Below are 19,370 nucleotides of genomic sequence, written 5' to 3' on the forward strand. Positions count from 1 at the left end.
TCCCGAGAAGAGCCTAGTCGTGGTTATGGACTCATTGAGGAGAAATCCAGAACAATACGAAAATATTCTTAACATGATGAAAAAGTAATTCTACCACTACTCCGTCGATGACCGATAATTTGAATCACTTTGTTACTTGACTATAATTGTTCTAATCTTGCACAGGATTTGGAAACAATTCGCTAAAAATCATTCAGCCAAATTTGACATGGAATTGAAGATCAAGACAGATTTTGCGGTACGCACTTGGATGATTCGTTGCACGATTCATTAGTTTTATTATATATTCATGTAAATACCTGATAATTTCTTATCTCTTAAAGTGTATGAGGCAGAAGCAAGGCACTAATTTATGCGCATACTATGTATGCGAGAACATCCATGGTCTGGTAGGTCCTCCAAGGGTCTGGACAGATTGGGAGGAGGAAGTAAGTAAAAAACTTGTTAATATTTGAACTCATATTTTAATTAGTCGAAATTAATTATCCCCTTTTTCCATAGGTCGAGGAGGTGCGCGATAAACTCATACCGGAGGAAAAGATTATGGCGATTCAAGAACAATTGTCCGGATTTATTGTTGAGCAAATCCTCGATCCAAAAGGCGAATTCTACTATGATGGACTATCTAATATCGACAATCACAGCAAATATGATAATATACGCATATATATGTAATTAAGAACGAATATACCTATGTAAATATATATATATATATGTGTGTGTGTATATATATAATATTGGTCCTAGACATTTTCATATGTAAAGGAATTCACATGTATATATATATATAAGTGAATTAATTTATATATGAAAACTATCTAGGACAAATATTATATAAGTAACTATATATATATATTAGTGGAGATCATACACACTGAATTCCAATACATAAGTTTAATTGAAATGCAAAAGTATAATTGAAATAGAAAAAGAATTGAGAAAAGAAAAACAGAAAAAAGGGACATTTTATCCCGGTTGCCAGACCCGGGATAAAAAGACTCCCCTTTTGTTTCGGCCTGGCGTTCTCGGTAAGGGTTTCCCAACCGAGGCAAATTAGTGTTTCCATAGTAGTGCACGGCCGGTCTCTACGACAAGTGGAGGTCCCATGCACACTGTTTTCTCTTCACATGTCACAGAGAAAACAACTCCCACCAGTAACCACAGATTCCCCCCGTCCGGCAAGAAAAAAAAAGCACACAAAAATGAAGATACGCACTGAGACGACGATGACTAAGTGTGAGATGAGAAAGAGGCAGGATATAAGAGCTTGCTATCTAGCTAAGTTAGGGATTGAAAATGATGGATCAGGTGTTGCAAATCCCTAGACTGATTAGCGAGATGAATCTATTAAGAAAATTAATCTATAATTAATAGATGGTTAATGTAATAGTATAGTAGAAAATTATGAATTAATTAGGTTTATTAAATTCATCTCGTGAATTAGCATCCATCTCTGCCAAAAGTTGTAAATATATTTTATTTAATATTTAAATTGGCAAGATTACCGTTAATTTGATGTGGCAGGGCTAATAAACTTAGCGCGCTCCGGAACCAAATGGGAGAGAAAGAGGCAGGACATAAGAGCTAGCTATCGAGTTAAGCTAGCTAGGGATTGAAAATGATGGATCAGGTGTTGCACGAGGCATCCAGATAATTTTATCAGTTTGTTCAGACGTTCCATCAAGGGTAACTCGTTGGCTGCCGCTGCGCCTTGGTGATGCCCCGGACTAGGACAACCGCCGCTTTCGTGTTTGGTTGTCTCCCGTAAAATTTTTAAAAAGACATTTTTTTATATTTGAAGTACTAAATATAGACTAATCACAAAAATAATTACAGAACTCGTCTGTAAATCGCGAGACGAATCTAATGAGCATAATTAATCCATCATCAGAGGTTATTTACTGTAGTATTACTGTAGCAATTTAGCATCTAATTACAGTCTAATTAGGTTCATTAGATTCATCTCGCCATTTACCGATAGCAGTCGCAATGCGTTTTTTATTTCGTCTAGATTTAAGTCTCCATGCAGGTGTTGAATTTTTTTTTTTGAATTTTGGTTTATGCAACCAAACACGTTTGAGAGATCTATGGATAGGTGACAACCTGGTTGTGTCCTTTCCAGGATATGGACTCATATCCTCCAAACGCAAATTGATGGATCCCTTGTTGCTGTCACAGTACTGCAAGCAGCTAGTGTGAGTAAAGCTTAGCCCACGCAGGAGCAGCTGGAGAAATGCCGGCATGACGGTGACACGGCGGAGCAAAGATCCAAGACGGTTTTTTAAGGTGATTTGATATTTTCAGGCTAAGAGATTGAACGCCAAATCAATTGCAGCCGCACAGATGGTTGTTTAGACGTATAGGTCATTCTTCATCATCCCTACCTGCCATTAACATTTATTCTTCGATCTCTTCCGGGTCTTCGTCAATCGTTATCAGAGACTAGCTAGCTAGAAAATTCACTGGCATGCTTCACAAAGCTAGCTCCAGTACTGGACTACTGGTAATACGCACAAAGCTAGTGGTTGTTCAAGCAAGCAAACAGCATGCGCCTAGTTAGTACTAGTAGTCGAGGAGGATTCACCGGCATGGGGCACTTTTGCTGGCGAGTAGCATACCTAGCTGCAGCTGGCGCAAATGGAAGGCCCAAACTGGCAACGCCAAGATGAGCCCAACATGTCACACCGGGCATCACATCCTTGGCCGCCTTTCTCGTGGAAATAGTTGCCCACATGATGGGCTCATTGACGGTGGCTAGCCCCCCGGCCGGCACCTTGTTAGATATCAACTCCCTCGGTTGCGCAACCAGAACGTGGAGAGAATAATATTAGGTCTCTTTCCCATACACGGAAAAGAAATAAAGACGACGACCTGATGATGGGATGGGTAGAGGAGACGCAAGAGATCGATCGATCCACAAGTCCCAATTCCAAAAATCACGAGTGCTCTTCTTCGTGTCCATCCATCATCAATCCCTTCGTTCTAAAAGGTCTCCACTCTCTATAACGTATAGGATGGCCGCCCAACCGGTATGCACCAACACAAAACCCACGCCACCAAAAATATTGGCTGAACCTTGTAATTTTGGGACTATGCTTCTTATAATTTTCCATTATATATATGGCAAAAAACAAGCAGGGAGATTACAAATAATAGGGCCATCATGTGAATGACACTTGTGAAATGGAGGCGCTTAATTATATATGTGCAAAATAAGCCAGCGCCAATGCTGCATCTTTTCCCATCAAAGAAGGCTATCTATCTCTCACCAGATGAGAGATATGGATTAGACATGGAATCCTCAAAAAGGAAGCAAGGAAAAGCAAGACCATGAGGAACACTATGGGCGGCGACGGCGAAAGGCCATTTTAAGCGATAATAAAAGGGCGCGCGGCAAAGATCATATCGCATCTGGAGCGAGGCCGCCGTCGTCTTTGGATTGATGAGATGAGAGATGGAGAGGTGTGATCGATGATGAACCGTGATGGGAGGGAGGAGAAAGACGGCTTTGGGGGTCAACGCACCCAGGGGGGACACAGGCTGATGATGTTGTGCGAGTGGGTGCGCCTAGGGAGGGGCCGGAATGGCCTCGGAAAGCATTGGAGAGGGCTGCATTTCTGGTCGAGTCTTTTCAGGTTACTCTCACTCTCCTCAGTCCTCACCTATCAAAAAAGAAAAAAGACACTCGCCTCAACTAGGGAGTCCTAGTATCTACTACTCATCTTTGGGCTCGGGTTCCTTCTCCTTGGTGTGCTGGTCCCGGGAATATTGGATTGTGTCATCTTCAGAGATAAGATTGTTGGCACACCAATAAGTGATGGTTGCACTTGAAAGGTGCTTTGCTTTTGTCTTGGAAATTGACCAAGGGGCGTAGAGGCACTGGTAGCTCCCTCGGCCGGAATACGGCTCCAAGAACATGTCAGGAGTTAAATTTCCATGCACATGTTTGGTTTGGAAGATCCTGACTGGTTCAGAAACGGTTATGATGACTCCCAAGTACAGTAGCATAACTCAATCGAAGAGTTAATAAGCAAAAAAAAAAAATCAAAGAAAACATAACTCCAAAAGGTTACCAACGTATCTACTATGGCCATAAGGCCATATGGGCACGCAGGCCCGGGATCAAGAAACGTTCCTATGGGCCAAGGTTGGAGCCACCCACCCGAATAGGCTCTTAATGGGCCTACAGGGCCACCATAATCTACCCATGCATCTCGCAAGCTGTGGCTGTCCACCAAAACAACCCAAGAGAACTTGGATTTTTTTTCATTTTTGTTTTTAAAAAAATTAAAATTTCAAAAATATATGGCGGTTTCGAAAAATTTCAAAACTATACCCCTGTCGCCCCTTGCCTGGGCGACAGGGGGCCTGTCGCCCTCTGGCTGGGCGACATGACCTAAATGTAAAAAAAAATACATTTAGGTCCTGGCGCCCGGGACGCATTAAACAACGAACTTGAAAAATACGTATAAAATCGTATAAAAATCAGAAAAATACAAACTCAACTGTTTTGGATTCTATGAAACAAGATCTACAACTTTTGTTATATAAAGTTTTTCATTTGATCAATGTATCTTGCTCTATTTTAAATATTAGTTTAATGCACTTTTATTTAAATCTCAAGATCCATGCTTTGGATGCATGTCATCTTTGGCCAGAGTGTTTCATATGGTAAGCATAGGCTTGTACAAAATTGGTAGGCCCAGAAAACATTTCTAGAATAAGTTTTTAAATTAAATCTTGCAATATGTCTAGTTTAAATGAGTTATTTATCCATGCTGCTATACTGAGTTTTAGAAGTCATAACTTTTACAGTACCATTATTTTATTTCCTAAGAGCTACAAAAAAAATTTGGTAAATTTTAGATAAGCACAACTAGACCAAATGAATTATTTCAAATTTTTCTAGGTACAAGAACTATTTTTCTTGATTTAGTGCATTTACCTTAGTCATAATTCATTTGGTCTAGTTGTGCTTATCTAAAATTTACCAAACTTTTTTTATAGCTCTTAGGAAATAAAATAATGGTATTGTAAAAGTTATGGCTTCTAAAACACAGTATAGCAGCATGGATAAATAACCCATTTAAACTAGACATATTGCAAGATTTAATTTAAAAACTTATTCTAGAAATGTTTTCTGGATCTACCAATTTTGTACAAGCCTATGCTCACCATATGAAACACTCTAGCCAAAGGTGACCTGCATCCAAAGGATGGATCTTGAGATTTAAATAAAAGTGCATTAAACTAGTATTTAAAATAGAGCAAGATACATTGATCAAATGAAAAACTTTATATAACAAAAGTTGTAGATCTTGTTTCATAAAATCCAGAACAGTTGAGTTTGTATTTTTCCGATTTTGATACGATTTTATAAGTTCGCTGTTTAATGTGTCCCGGGTGCCAGGATCTAAATGTAATTTTTTTTTACATTTAGGTCCTATCGCCCAGGCAGGGGGCGACAAGCCCCCTGTCGCCCAGGCAGGGGGCGACAGGGGTATAGTTTTGAAATTTTTCGAAACCACCATATATTTTTGAAATTTTAATTTTTTTTAAATATAAAAATGAAAAAAATCCAGAGAACTTTGCAGCAACAAACGCGAGCGAACAGCAAAGGCGTACAATATCCAAAACTGCAAAACGGGGCCTTCAAAGGTATATGATAATTGCTGACAGGATGTGACAATATGCATTAGCATCAGTTTGGAAACTATTTACATCCTGATCCTGACACGACAATGGCTGAATCCGAATTTTGTTTAGTACTCTACCTGAATCAGGTGTTAGTATGTAGTATAATTATAAGATAATTTCAACACGCCATTACGCAAAGACAGCCCCAATATTTAGTAATGGAGATGTGCATATAGCACAGGCAAGGGCTTACACTAAGGCCAAGCTCTAATATCCATCATGACAGCAAGGTCTCTTTCTTTCTTGCACCCTTGCTGCCTCCATTAAATTTCAAGCGCGGAAGCGCATCCACAGCCCATTGAGGTGATCTGGTTCCTATCCACAGAGCTTTGCCCGAGTCCTTGTGCTTGAAATCAGGATATTTTGGTGTGGGCTGCATGTCCGAACAAGACACCTCAATGTTTTGCACAGATCTGACCATGAAAAATAAAATTGAAATGTGTTTTCTACCCTTTATACACACCTTGTCTGTTCTGTTGTCCCACCAATTCTCTGGATTGTCCAGTAGGTCTCGCCACAACTCCTCTGAAAGCAAAATGATGTGACATCAGTGAAACAGGTTATATGTCACAAACTACCTATTTCTGTGCCAAGAAAAAGGGAATGTTTTGCTTAAGAAATTTGCAGATGTTACTGGAGAAAAGTGTAATTTATCAAGTTGCATGACTGGGAAAAGAGATTTGCTATGCTGCAGTAATTTTATAGCCATCACTATGCAACACAATCTATATGTCAAAATACATAGCAATGGAGAACATACCACTTGCCAAAAAAGAAAACAACTATGCATGGTAAGGGAACCAAAAGAATAGCCAGAGGCTATCAAGATAGATTTTAGACAATTGAACATGCAGATATGCATTGTAAGGGATGTAATAGCAGGGAACAAAGAACAGATTTCATACCCTCTCCAGGTTTTAGTTTTGACACAGCAGAAGCATCTGGGCTCTTCCTACATTTCGACCAGTTTGTACCGCTACCTGCAATAATAAAAGAAATCACAGATAAACAAAGGAAGGTGAAAAAAGGGTTAAAGTTTCCCTTTTTGCATGACATTACTGCAAGGTTTATCTTCTTTGCTTGCAGCATAACCACTACCGAAGACCAAATCATCCAGCTTTCCAAACACTGCAGTTGGTGCACTGTCGAGCCAGAGTGCCTCTTTTGAAACCTTGTTCTTAAAATCAGGATATTTTGCACTTATCTGCGTTTATAAGAGTACTAGTATCTTACAAACTGTTTGTTTGAAGTGAATGAACTTCTATATGTAATATGCTCACAGATCTATCGGTACCCTGCAGCTGGGATACCCACTCCTACTGTGCCAAGACTCGCTTAGTTATCCGTAACTACACCCTAAGAAGCTGAGCAGCCGGACCCCTGGGGTCCGACTCCATCTCACCGGACCAACGGTCCCGGACACGCTTCCCGCTCGGGGACGGGTCTGGTGTCACCACGTGTCCCAGAGGTGGAAATGCTCAGCACCTGTGGCCGCGAATCCGGACCCCCGCAGGTGGGTTCGGGACCTCCACGTGCCATCCGGACTCCCGCAGATGGGTCCGGGACCTCCACGTGCCATCCGGACTCCCGCAGATGGGTCTGGGACCTCCACGTGCCATCCGGACTCCCGCAGATGGGTCCGGGACCTCCACGTGCCTATCCGGACCCCCGTAAGCTCTCGGCTCAGCTAGCTGCTCGGGAGAGGTCCGGAGCCGCCACGTGTCAGGCAGACGCGGGCGCGGACGCAAGCCTTCCGCTGGAAGCTCCCTCACTCACCCGCATTAAGTGCGAGTGGTTGAGGCGGGCTCTGCTGCCTCTGGGCACGGGGCAGCTTTTGTCAGTCCGCACTGTGGATCGCCAGTTACCGATGCGTCTTGTCGGTTACCAAGGCAAGCATTAAAGACTCAGCGCCGCGCGCATGGGCGACGAGTCATGATGACCAGCTACTGACTGGAGCAACAGTGCACGCTACTACAGTGGACTGAGTCAGTGTTCGGCGCTTCATCATGACCTCGACGCGCGGCTGCAGAGGCTAGACTCTACTCTGACAGGACAACTCAAGACCATCCCTAGTCAGAAGCTACGCACGGAAGCCGACGACAAGATCTCCGGATCTGAGGCATTGAAGGCCAAAGTGTAGTTTATAATACATCGCCGGGTCCACATGTCGGAGCCCCGCTCAGTGTACGTGCTCCCCTTGGACATATAAAAGGGAGAGCACGCCCGCTAGAACACAAGCTCTCCAGAGCACACACAGGCACACGCTGGACTCAGCTCCAAACTCCTCAGTCTTGAGCAATACATCACACAGTGGATGTAGGGTATTACGCTCCGGCGGCCCGAACCACTCTAAACCTGCTGTGTTCATTGTGTTCTAGAGCGAGATCAAACTAGGACTAGCTAACCCCCGAGTACACACCCTCTGGGCTTAGGCGGGTGCCTTCCGCCACCCGGCTGTGGTTTGCCACACCACGACAAGATCCATTCTTCTTTTGTGGCCGGTTATCAGTCCAATCTTGTGGTCTAGTTATAACATCATTCCAGAGCTTATTGAACTTATCCCGCTTGCTTTTGTAACCTGAGAATCCAATATCATGTCATCATCAGAAACTGCAGAAGTTATATTTTTAATTTACAACTGAAATCACATTACATGAACTAGTTATGAAAAAGGAAAACAGAGATAATATTTTCAGCACGTTTGGATAATGTTAAGCATTTGTTTTTTTAAAAAAGATTGAAATTGAACAAAAACTCCGCCTATGCTGACTGGAAGACTCTCCTGAGTCGTCTCAACATAGCCGGTCCCAAGCCCGGGTAAAGGAGGAGGGTTGCGTTAGGTTTTGGCAAACCAGCATAAAAAATGCCACTCTAATGGATTTGAAACCCACAAGAAACTCGTTGGGGCGTAACCCTCTTAGCGACGCGCTACATCGGAACCCTGGTGTGGTGATAAATGGGCAAGGGCCGGGTCGCCATCCCCCCAAGGGCGCGTCGTATCATGACCTGGGTACGATGATAAGTGAGCAAGGGTCGGGTCGTCACCTGAATGGCACGCTACATCTACGCCCGGGTGTAGTGAAAAATGAGCAAGGGTCTTCGCACTTCCCTCGACGGGTGCGAAGGGTAAGAAAGCTAGCCGAGCCAACAAGGATTCGTATAGGTAGCTGGAACGTAGGGTCCCTAACGGGTAAGTTGCGAGAGCTAGTTGATGTAGCAATTAGGAGGCGTGTAAATATTCTATGCGTTCAGGAGACTAAATGGAAGGGCCAGAAGGTGAAGGAGGTTGAGGATACTGGCTTCAAGCTTTGGTACACGGGAGCAACTCCGGGTAGGAATGGTGTAGGCATCTTGATTGATAGGAGCCTTAAGGATGGAGTCGTAGAGGTTAGAAGGCAAGGCGACCGGATTATCCTAATCCGGTTGGTAGTTGGAGATTCGGTTTTGAATGTGATCAGTGCCTATGCCCCTCAGGTAGGCCTTAGTGAGAGCACCAAGATGCAGTTCTGGGAAGATCTAGATAGCATGGTTAGTACCGTGCCTACCAGCGAGAAACTCTTCATAGGAGGAGATCTCAACGGCCATGTGGGTGCGACTAATGTAGGGTTCGAGCGAGTGCATGGGAGTTTTGGGTATGGTAGCAGGAGTCAAGAAGGGGAGGATGTGTTGAACTTCGCGTTAGCCTACGATTTGTTGATAGCGAATACCGTGTTTAAGAAGAGGGAATCCCATCTTGTGACGTTTCGTAGTGGACAACACTCGAGCCAGATCGACTTTATCCTTACTAGGAGGGAGGATAGACGTGATTGCTTAGATTGTAAGGTGATACCTGGGGAGTGTGTTGTCCCTCAACACAAGCTTGTGGTGGCGGACTTTCGTCTTCGGGTACGTGTCCACCGGGACAAATGTGCCAAGATTGCGAGAACAAAGTGGTGGAAGCTTAGAGGGGAAGCGACACAAGCGTTTAAGGAAATGATGCTAAGTGAGGGGCCTTGGGAAGAAGGAGAAGACACAGATGACATGTGGCTAAAGATGGCAACATGTGTTCGGAAGGTAGCCTCAGAGGTGTTTGGCGTGAGTAGGGGAGGCAAACAGGAGGGGAAAGACACCTGGTGGTGGAACGACGAGGTGCAGACGGCTATTAAGGAGAAGAAGAAGTGTTTCAAGCGCCTCCACCTTGACAAGAGTGCAGCCAACATCGAGGGCTATAATTTAGCGAAAAGGGTTGCAAAGCGAGCTGTGAGTGTAGCAAAGGGTAAGGCGTATGATGACCTGTATCAGCGGCTAGGCACAAAAGAAGGGGAGAAGGACATTTATAGGATGGCTAGGATCCGCGAGCGGAAGACAAGGGACATCAACCAAATCAAATGCATTAAGGATGGGACAGATCGACTGCTAGTGAAGGATGAGGAGATCATGGATAGATGGAGAGAGTACTTCGACAAGTTGTTTAATGGGGAGAGTAAGAGCCCTACCCTTGAGTTAGATGACTCTTTTGATGATACCAACAGGCGTTTTGTGAGGAGAATTCAGGAGGTAGAGATCGGGGAGGCTTTGAAGAGAATGAAGAGAGGTAAAGCGCTGGGCCCTGATGGTATTCCCATTGAGTTGTGGAGATGCCTAGGAGATAGAGCAATAGTATGGTTAACTAAGCTTTTTAATCTCATTTTTCGGTCAAACAAGATGCCGGGAGAATGGAGAAGTATATTAGTACCTATCTTCAAAAACAAGGGCGATGTTCAAAGTTGTACTAACTACCGTGGGATTAAGCTGATGAGCCATACGATGAAGCTTTGGGAGAGAGTTATCGAGCATCGCCTAAGAAGAGTGACAAGTGTGACCCAAAACCAATTTGGGTTCATGCCTGGAAGGTCAACCATGGAGGCGATTTTCTTAATACGACAATTGATGGAGAGATATAGGGAGCAGAAGAAGGACTTGCACATGGTATTCATTGACCTTGAGAAGGCATATGACAAAGTACCGAGAAATGTCATGTGGTGGGCTTTGGAGAAGCACAAAGTCCCAACTAAGTACATTACCCTCATTAAGGATATGTACAAGGATGCGACGACGTTTGTCCGGACATGTGATGGCAATACCACTGACTTTCCTATCAACATAGGCCTACACCAGGGGTCAGCATTGAGCCCTTATTTATTTGCTTTAGTGATGGATGAGGTCACAAGGGATATACAAGGTGAGATCCCTTGGTGTATGCTCTTTGCTGATGATGTGGTGCTAGTTGACGAGAGTAGGACAGGGGTTAATAGGAAGTTAGAGCTGTGGAGACGCACGTTAGAGTCGAAAAGGTTCAGACTTAGTAGGACCAAGACCGAGTATATGATGTGCGATTTCAGCGCGACTGGGCATGAGGAGAGAGACGTTAGTCTAGATGGGCAAGTGGTGGTCCAGAAGGATACTTTTCGATATTTAGGATCGGTGCTACAAAAGGATGGCGACATTGATGAAGATGTTAGACATAGAATTTCAGCTGGCTGGTTGAAATGGCGGCAAGCTTCTGGCATCCTTTGTGACAAGAGGGTGCCACAAAAGCTAAAAGGCAAATTCTATAGGACAGCAATTCGTCCGGCGATGTTATACGGTGCTGAATGTTGGCCTACGAAAAGGCGACATGTGCAGCAACTGAGTGTAGCAGAGATGCGGATGTTGCGGTGGTTTTGCGGGCACACAAGGAGGGATAGAGTCCGGAACGAAGTTATTCGGGATAGGGTCGGGGTGGCACCAATTGAGGAGAAACTTACTCAGCATCGGCTGAGATGGTTTGGACATGTCCAACGAAGGCCTCCTGAGGCGCCGGTATGTGCAGCAACTGAGTGTAGCAGAGATGCGGATGTTGCGGTGGTTTTGCGGGCACACAAGGAGGGATAGAGTCCGGAACGAAGTTATTCGGGATAGGGTCGGGGTGGCACCAATTGAGGAGAAACTTACTCAGCATCGGCTGAGATGGTTTGGACATGTCCAACGAATGCCTCCTGAGGCGCCGGTGCGTAATGGGGTTCTTGAGCGGGTCGATAATGTAAAGAGGGGTAGAGGTATACCTAAACTGACGTGGGATGAGTTGGTTAAGAGAGACCTTAAGGATTGGAATATCTCTAAAGAGATAGCTTTGGATAGGAGCGCTTGGAGACTAGCTATCAATGTGCCTGAATCTTGAACTTTTTCTTTCGGGTTTCATCTCTAGCCTACTCCAACTTGCTTGGGAAAAAAGGGTATGTTGTTGTTGTATTGAAATTGAACAAAAAACCATAAGATTCAAAATTCCTCTTCTCCAAACAGTATCCTAATAAAGTTCCATACCCTTTAATGTACTTTGCAAGTGCAACAAACATACACGGTATCCTAAATATATATGGCCTGTGTTGGCATATTAGTTATGCGTATTGCAATGATCTTAAGACAGCTAACTGCTTGCCAGACTTATATGTGAGTGTAAATGAAACCGTGCATCAGTAAGAATGACCAACAAGTGCAGTGAAAGTGTACCGATAGATGCTTCCTGTGTTAGGGCATGAGCAATAGTAGAGGGCTAACTTCTTTCCTTTCACCTCAATGTCACAAAGAGGCTAATTTCTATTTTTTTATCGACAAATAAGTTCTAAAATTAGCTCTAAAACAAGGTCCCACTAAGGCACTAGCAATAAAAAAACAAGTATTCTCTCCAACCAGGGGACCCATTCTCTATCCGTCCTCTCTAGCTCTTGCCAGCATCTTCCTCTTTTATTCAAAAGGCTTAGTGCAGGAATATCTAGCTAGCATCTCATGCAGCTGGGGCCTTGACTCTAGTTCAAATGCCAAAAACATCTCTTACCTCCTCTTTCTAGCATTCATTCCACACACCCTTACAACATAATAATTAGTTTAGGAATCAAGGTGGTTCTGAGAGTCGTAACCCATTTGCAAATATGTTCCAGCAAGGATGTAGATCAGCAAAACAGTAATCAAACTTAGATAAACAATTTCATCAATTAGAGACAAAAACCAATGCACATGCCAACGAAAGTGCCAGAAAGATACCTCCTGTTATTAATGCTCATCATGGATAACCGACGAAGTGTCATGACAAATATCAAAGATGCATTACCAAATGCTTGAATGGTTCAGTTCTATTGATTTCAAGCTATTATTAGGTGTGAAAATCCCTTGGGAGGATCTAAACATAGTGAACAGGGCTCAGGGTGGACAGGTGGGTGTGGTTAAGATAAATATATATAGTACCTGAAACTTTGCCTGGTGGATATTTTGAGATGGCTCTTTTTTCTTCAACTTTCTTTTCAGCCTCGACGACTTCCATAAATCCTTCTTCCTCATCGATTACGGCATCTGTTTCAACAACTTTACTATCAACAAATGACAGTAAGTGTGCTAAAACCTAGAGCAGATTACCATGTAGTCAGTTTTACTGTTGGCTCCATTCACTAATCATGGGGGGAGAGTTAAAATTTCTCAATTTTCTTTATTGTGAAATGCAAAGCAAAGCATAATAGCTAAAATCCAAACATAGGTCCTAAGATATGAGCAGAGCATCTGGTTGCTCCTTCATGCTATTTTACAAAGAACAGACTAACACTAAAAAAAAAGGTTGTGTGAAAGAAGTACATGCCTGAATGTTTGCTTGGCCATCATCAAGCACGAGAGGTGGAACATCACAAGTTAATTGCCCAGATACATAGACAAGATCATTTTCTTTCAAGTGGGAAGCAGCTACTTGTGCCAAGTCGTCTTTGAAAACTATGGGAACCCTGAAGATGAAAACAACTGTGACATCGGAATACATAAATGCACGAGAAAAAGGAAAAAACGTGCACATGAATATTCTAGGAAATGAGACAAATATTCAAACGATATTGCAAGACATGCCAAAAAAAGAAACTAGAGTTCAGCAGAATCAACAAAAGTGATACTTCTTCTGGCCCTTAGAGATTTTTGGACAAGACTGCTCAAACAATGCTGAAACAATTCTAGATTTTTATCATTTAACAAACTTTTTCAGCCATCCACTAAATACTTGTTGCCCTTAGAGAGATTTTGGACAAGAATGCTCAAACAATACTTAAACAATTCTAGATTTTTATCATTTAACAAAATTTTCCAGCCGTCCACTAAATAGTCAAAGATCAGGGCAAAATATAATTTTCAACAGAACATAAGTCCACGATTTGTGGTATTGTTGCAGTCAAACAGGAGGGTTCACCTCCCAATTGTACAGGGAGCACCCGAGGTGAGGAAATGCCTCTCACGTCGGAGCATGTATTGTACGCCCTCCCTCCAGTTACAAACACTAGCTAACTGTAGCAACAGATGACCAGCAGGCGGTACAGAAAATCAGCAAGGGAAAGATCGTCGCACCAGAATCTGGGGAAGTCGACGCGGCGGTCCTGCACGAGCACGTCGCAATGCCTTTGCTCCACGCGTAAGAGACAACCGAATTTAATTTAATAGGAACCGGCAGGCTGGGGCGCCGGCAGGAGAGGAGGAAATGGGAAATCCCACAGGGTGGGGTGGAATTGGGGGAGGGAAGAAACACAACACAGTGTCCGTCCGTCCAGGTGAAAGGAAGGCGGGTTTGATGGTGGGCCGGTTGGTGAGGGTGCAGTGGGCCCGCTCAAACGGTCGGGGTGGGCCGGGCGGGCGGTGTGGTCCGTAGGCATTTTTTCTTTGGCAAAAGTCTATTTGACCTCCTCCAACTATCACCAAAGTTTGGTTTTCCTCATACAACTATAAAACCGGGTATTTCACCTCCCTCAACTTTTCGAACCGTCCATTTTACCTCCCTCGAGCGGTTTTGAAGGCTGTTTGCTACAGTAACAGTAGTTTTGTCTTTTTCTTTTTTTAAAAAATTTCAGTTGAATCTTTGAAAAATCATAGTAAATCACAAAAAAATCATAAAATAGAAAATCCAATTTTGTTGGACTCCACATGAGTAGATATACGCAGTGAATATATTATATGGTATACTTTAGTACAATTTTTTACTGTAACTTTAGATATATACTTTTCTGTAATTAATTTATAGCTACAGTTTTCGTCGTCCCATTATGGTGAAATTTTTATGGTGGGCTAATCATTATATGATTGAGCTATAGTAAAAATTTTATGATTATTAGATCATGTATGACTGAGTTATAGATTTATCTATAGATTCGTCTAGATTTTTCTATAGATTTATCTAGTTTATATAGATAAATCTATAGATCAGTCAAACATGATCTAATAATCATAAAAATTTTACTACATCTCAATCATATAATGATTAGCTCACCATAAAAATTTCACCATAATGGGACGACGAAAACTGTAGCTATAAATTAATTACAGAAAAGTATATATCTAAAGTTACAGTAAAAAAATTGTACTAAAGTATACCATATAATATATTCACTGCATATATCTACTCATGTGGAGTCCAACAAAATTGGATTTTCTATTTTATAATTTTTTTGTGATTTACTATAATTTTTTAAAGATTCAACTCAAATTTTTGAAAAAAGGAAAAGACAAAACTACGGTTACTGTAGCAAACAGTCTTCAAAACCGCTCGAGGGAGGTAAAATGGACGGTTTGAAAAGTTGAGGGAGGTGAAATACCCGGTTTTATAGTTGTAGGAGGAAAACCAAACTTTGGTGATAGTTGGAGGAGGTAAAATAGACTTTTGCCTTTTTCTTTTGTCCAGATGGGCTCTTGAACCACCTCGCATTTCTTTGTGGGGTTGGAGGAGAGCAGATGTGATAAGCGACTGGCCATTTTCTTTCTGAAATCCATTCAAGAGAACTCTGAAACTAAAAGATCCCTACCTACACTAGTACACTACACAGGCAAAGCTCCAAAATAGTAGCTTCTCTTTTTCAGTCTTTCGTTCAACCCTAGCAACTCGCCTTTGGATCAGAAAAAAAAAGAGAGAGAGAGACTTTCGCATGGAAAACATTTACTTGAGGGAATAAGTGTCACAATCTGGCGGTGGTGGACGAACCTATTGGGCCGGGGCAGAACCTGAACTGGTTTCGGGCCCAAAGCAAGACAGCCTGACCGAACTTAAGGCCTGTTTAGTTGCCAAAAATTTTCCTACAGTACCCGTCACATCGAATCTTCGGATACATGCATAGAACATTAAATACAGTTGAAAAAATAATTAATTATACAGTTCAACTATAAAAGATGTGATGAATCTTTTAAGCCTAAGGGCAAGTACAACAATGCAGACAACTGCTGTCTCTTTGGCACCAACAGACAGGTTGAATAGACAGCTTGTATAATAGATTGTCTGTTTGGCTGACTGCAATGTGTTTAATTCATCCTGACACACAGAAATCATGGTGGTCTAGTGCACACTTATCTTTGTAGCCATTTTTGTTGCATATATAAGAGAACGCACAATACATTGAAACAAAATGACTAACTAAATGATTAAATGAATCACACATAAAATCAACAGATCCAATCATCTGTGCATCAAATTTGCTGGGTACCATAATTAGGGGCATCCTAACCCAGGGACTAAATCACCCCTAAAAACGCGAAACAGATTGGGCAACCGGGCCCACAACGCCCGCCATCCCAACATGCTCTACAGTCACGAGTCAAGGCCCACAATTTTCCCCCGATCCAAAGGGAAAGAAGATTACTCGACGGCCCCAACTTTCCTAACCACACCCAAAGTCCTCTCCAGGACCCAAAGAGGCCCAATTCACAGCCCAGCTCTGTGGTACAGCCCGTCCGAACCCCCCTCGAACCCACGGAACAATCTCCGTCTCGCTCGAGGCCTCCCCGCCGAGACCCTCGACAGCGCACCGTGTCTCCGCCTCGCTCGAGGGTAGCGGACCTACCCTCGGGAGAGCGAACCGACTCCACCTCGTTCGAGGCTACCCCTCAGCTAACGGAGTTAACGACCCGCCGGCTCACCCGCCCGCTTGACAGAGGCAATAAATGCCAACCACTCCACCGCGGCATGGCAGCGTCAGGCCACCATGCCGCACAGCAGCTGTGACTGGAGTCCCGTTCGCCAACTCCGGTCACTGCTCCGCCATCCCCGGCACTGTCGCGACACTGTGGGAACCTGCGACGCCCTGTGCAGACGTGCCCGGCACTGCTCCCGCCACTGTGCTGCCTACTCCTCTTACTTTCTCTACTACAGAACCCTCGACCGGCATGGGCGCGACCCTCGAACGCGGCCCGGGCCTTGACCGGAGCAAGACCCCCGCCTGTGGGACCCTCGGAGCTCTGCCACGTCAAGCATGGGGGGCGGTACCCTCCACAACGATCCCCATGGCGCCCCCAGGAGCCACAGGACGCCGGCGCGATCTCCTCAAGACCAGGGTGCCGCCCAGGACAACTGCCACGCCCGGCGCCATGCCCTGCAGTGCACCATAGTGTACTTTCTACAGCAGTCATCCACTACGCACCCCCGATTTGGGGAGAAGACGACGACTTTTGATCTCCCCGTATATGTACTTCGCCCCTCATTGTGTCTATAAAAGGGGGAGGTGGGCACCATCCTCTGGACGATCTCATCCACTCGGACGCTCACACAACCAACTCCTTAGCTTCTCTCGCTCACTTTCCTGATATTGGCACTCGCCTCAATCACCTAGCAGGGATTTGGGAGCTTCTCTCCCTCTCTCGCCTCGCTTGTACCCCCTACTACAGGCACTCCGGTGCAAGATAGTATAGTGCACTTGCACTCCCCTACTGGACGTACGGCCCTGTGGTTGGAACCAGGATAAATCCATACGTTACTGTGTTGCCTCTTGCATCAACCATCTAGGGTTAGGGACCACGCAGCATCTTTACTAGTTGGTGCCGGACCGCCGGGTCTGGACACCGACAGTTAGCGCGCCAGGTAGGGGAACGCGCTACGTGGATTCTTCGTTCCCTCTTGTCCCCTAGATGGCAGACGGGCCACGCCCACACCCGACGAGCACGGTGCTTCGGTTTGGGAGTCTCGACTTACTGGCTACCAGCAGTGGCCACGACATGGAGCACCTCCCGCCCGAAGTCAACCCTGACATACCGACACCATCGCCCCGGCGCAGGAGGCACTCGGGCCGGCGCGCGCGGCAAGCGCGCATGGAGCGGCGCAGAGCGGCTCACCTCAGCCCCCCACGTGGGTCGAGGCTGGCGTGTCGCAGCCCAGCACCATGGCGGAGGATGTCACCGCTTCACCACCACCAACCGCAGCGACGGTGCCCCTTGAGGAGGGTGCGACTTAGCCGCCGCCCCTTCCCTCCTGGACGCACACCCCCGCTGCGACCCACGCTTCACCCGTCAGCACTAACGTGAGTGTGCACGAGGATCTGCCGGGTCATCGCCTCATCTCGATCCATGACCTCGTCGCACCGCCACTTGACAGCTCGTACCCTGACTCCGCTGATGAGGGGTGCGTCTTTGTGCGTGAACACATCACCCCAGACTTCTCCGGGATCCGGGATCGCAAAGCACTCCTGTCGTTTCAAGCTGCGGCGGACTACTGCCTCTCCTAATCCGACAACTCCAGCGAGTGGGATTACGATCTCACTCGGGAGTTCTCATGGTCGAGTTGGCGGAGCAAGGCGACGACACAGAATTCCGCTGCGCCCAGAACAGTCACTCCGACGAATCGCACATAGAACTAACGCTTGGAATACTTAGCAGCTATGTCGCTTCTATCCTTAAAATTCCAAGCTATTTGTACATAGTTTGTACTTGTATTTCAAGTTTCCCGAAGTAATAAAGAGTATGCATTACTTATTTATTTTTTTGGGAACTATCCGAACCCTCGGGGGCTCGGACACGCACGAACACTGAGGTAGACTCGGCTTTACCCTCGGCAAAGCTAAGCCTCCCTCGGGGGCTACTACGGTGGAACCCCCGAACGTCCCAAAAAACGCCACCGTTTTTCGAAAAATTTTTGTATCTAAGATTCTCGTATACTTAGAAAAATGGATACAAGGCATAAGCGACTATGGAACGGGATCGGCCGAGCCGCGAGACCGCCTACGCCTCTGGGATACGGCAACCCCACTCACCTCCCTATGCCTAAGTTACTTATGAACGCAAACTTCCTCGCTGAGACCTATCTAAGACGCATACGAGATCACGGAAATAAAGTAAAGAAAACGTCGGCTCGAATACACGAGGCCCCGAGCGGCCACACTGTCAATACATGTTAACTAGTTTTCTCGCATAGCTAAGACAAAGTACTGACTTATTTACACGAGCTCCACGGCCCGAGGCTTTCACAGGTTGCCTCCTCCTCCCTGCGGACCTTCAGTGGCATTGTCTTCGACATCAGGGAGGAGGTCGTCACCAATCTTCCTAGACAAGACGGTGGCGTAACCCTCGATGGCGGTGTCGGCCTCTTCCATAGCATCCCTCGCGACATCCCCCTCGACGCCATGCGCAACGATGTACCCCGACGACACCCACTCGACGTCCATGTTGTAGTGCATCGAGGCCACGCCGAGGGTTCTTTGAACGCCGAGGCGGAAGGCGCTCTAGATACGCTCGGACACCCTACCGCCCAGCGATCGCAGGCGACTAGCCACCAAGCTACCGGATGAGGCTCTCTCCCCCTCGAGTTCCTGACACACGGCCACGGCGGTCTGCTCCAGGTCTGCATGTTCAACTTGCGCCACTGTGAATGCGACTTGGGCGGATTCCTTCACCGAGGTCTCGTC

General features: G+C 45.2%; 1 protein-coding gene across 1 annotated transcript; it reads right to left on the bottom strand.

The window, feature by feature from the left end:
- Window positions 1-5,678: 5,678 nt before the first annotated feature.
- Window positions 5,679-19,142, bottom strand: LOC120675142 (protein OSB4, chloroplastic-like). The gene is made up of 10 exons (XM_039956224.1): window positions 18,959-19,142; window positions 17,991-18,190; window positions 14,068-14,123; window positions 13,322-13,460; window positions 12,937-13,090; window positions 8,166-8,275; window positions 6,757-6,901; window positions 6,603-6,677; window positions 6,161-6,222; window positions 5,679-6,070 (listed from the first exon to the last, which is right to left on the bottom strand). Exons 1-10 carry the CDS (start codon window positions 19,140-19,142, stop codon window positions 5,915-5,917), a joined length of 1,281 nt encoding a protein of 426 aa, XP_039812158.1. The 3' UTR covers window positions 5,679-5,914.
- Window positions 19,143-19,370: the final 228 nt, after the last annotated feature.

This window comes from Panicum virgatum, chromosome 5N, assembly GCF_016808335.1.
Source record: "Panicum virgatum strain AP13 chromosome 5N, P.virgatum_v5, whole genome shotgun sequence".
Classification (NCBI taxonomy): Eukaryota; Viridiplantae; Streptophyta; class Magnoliopsida; order Poales; family Poaceae; genus Panicum; species Panicum virgatum.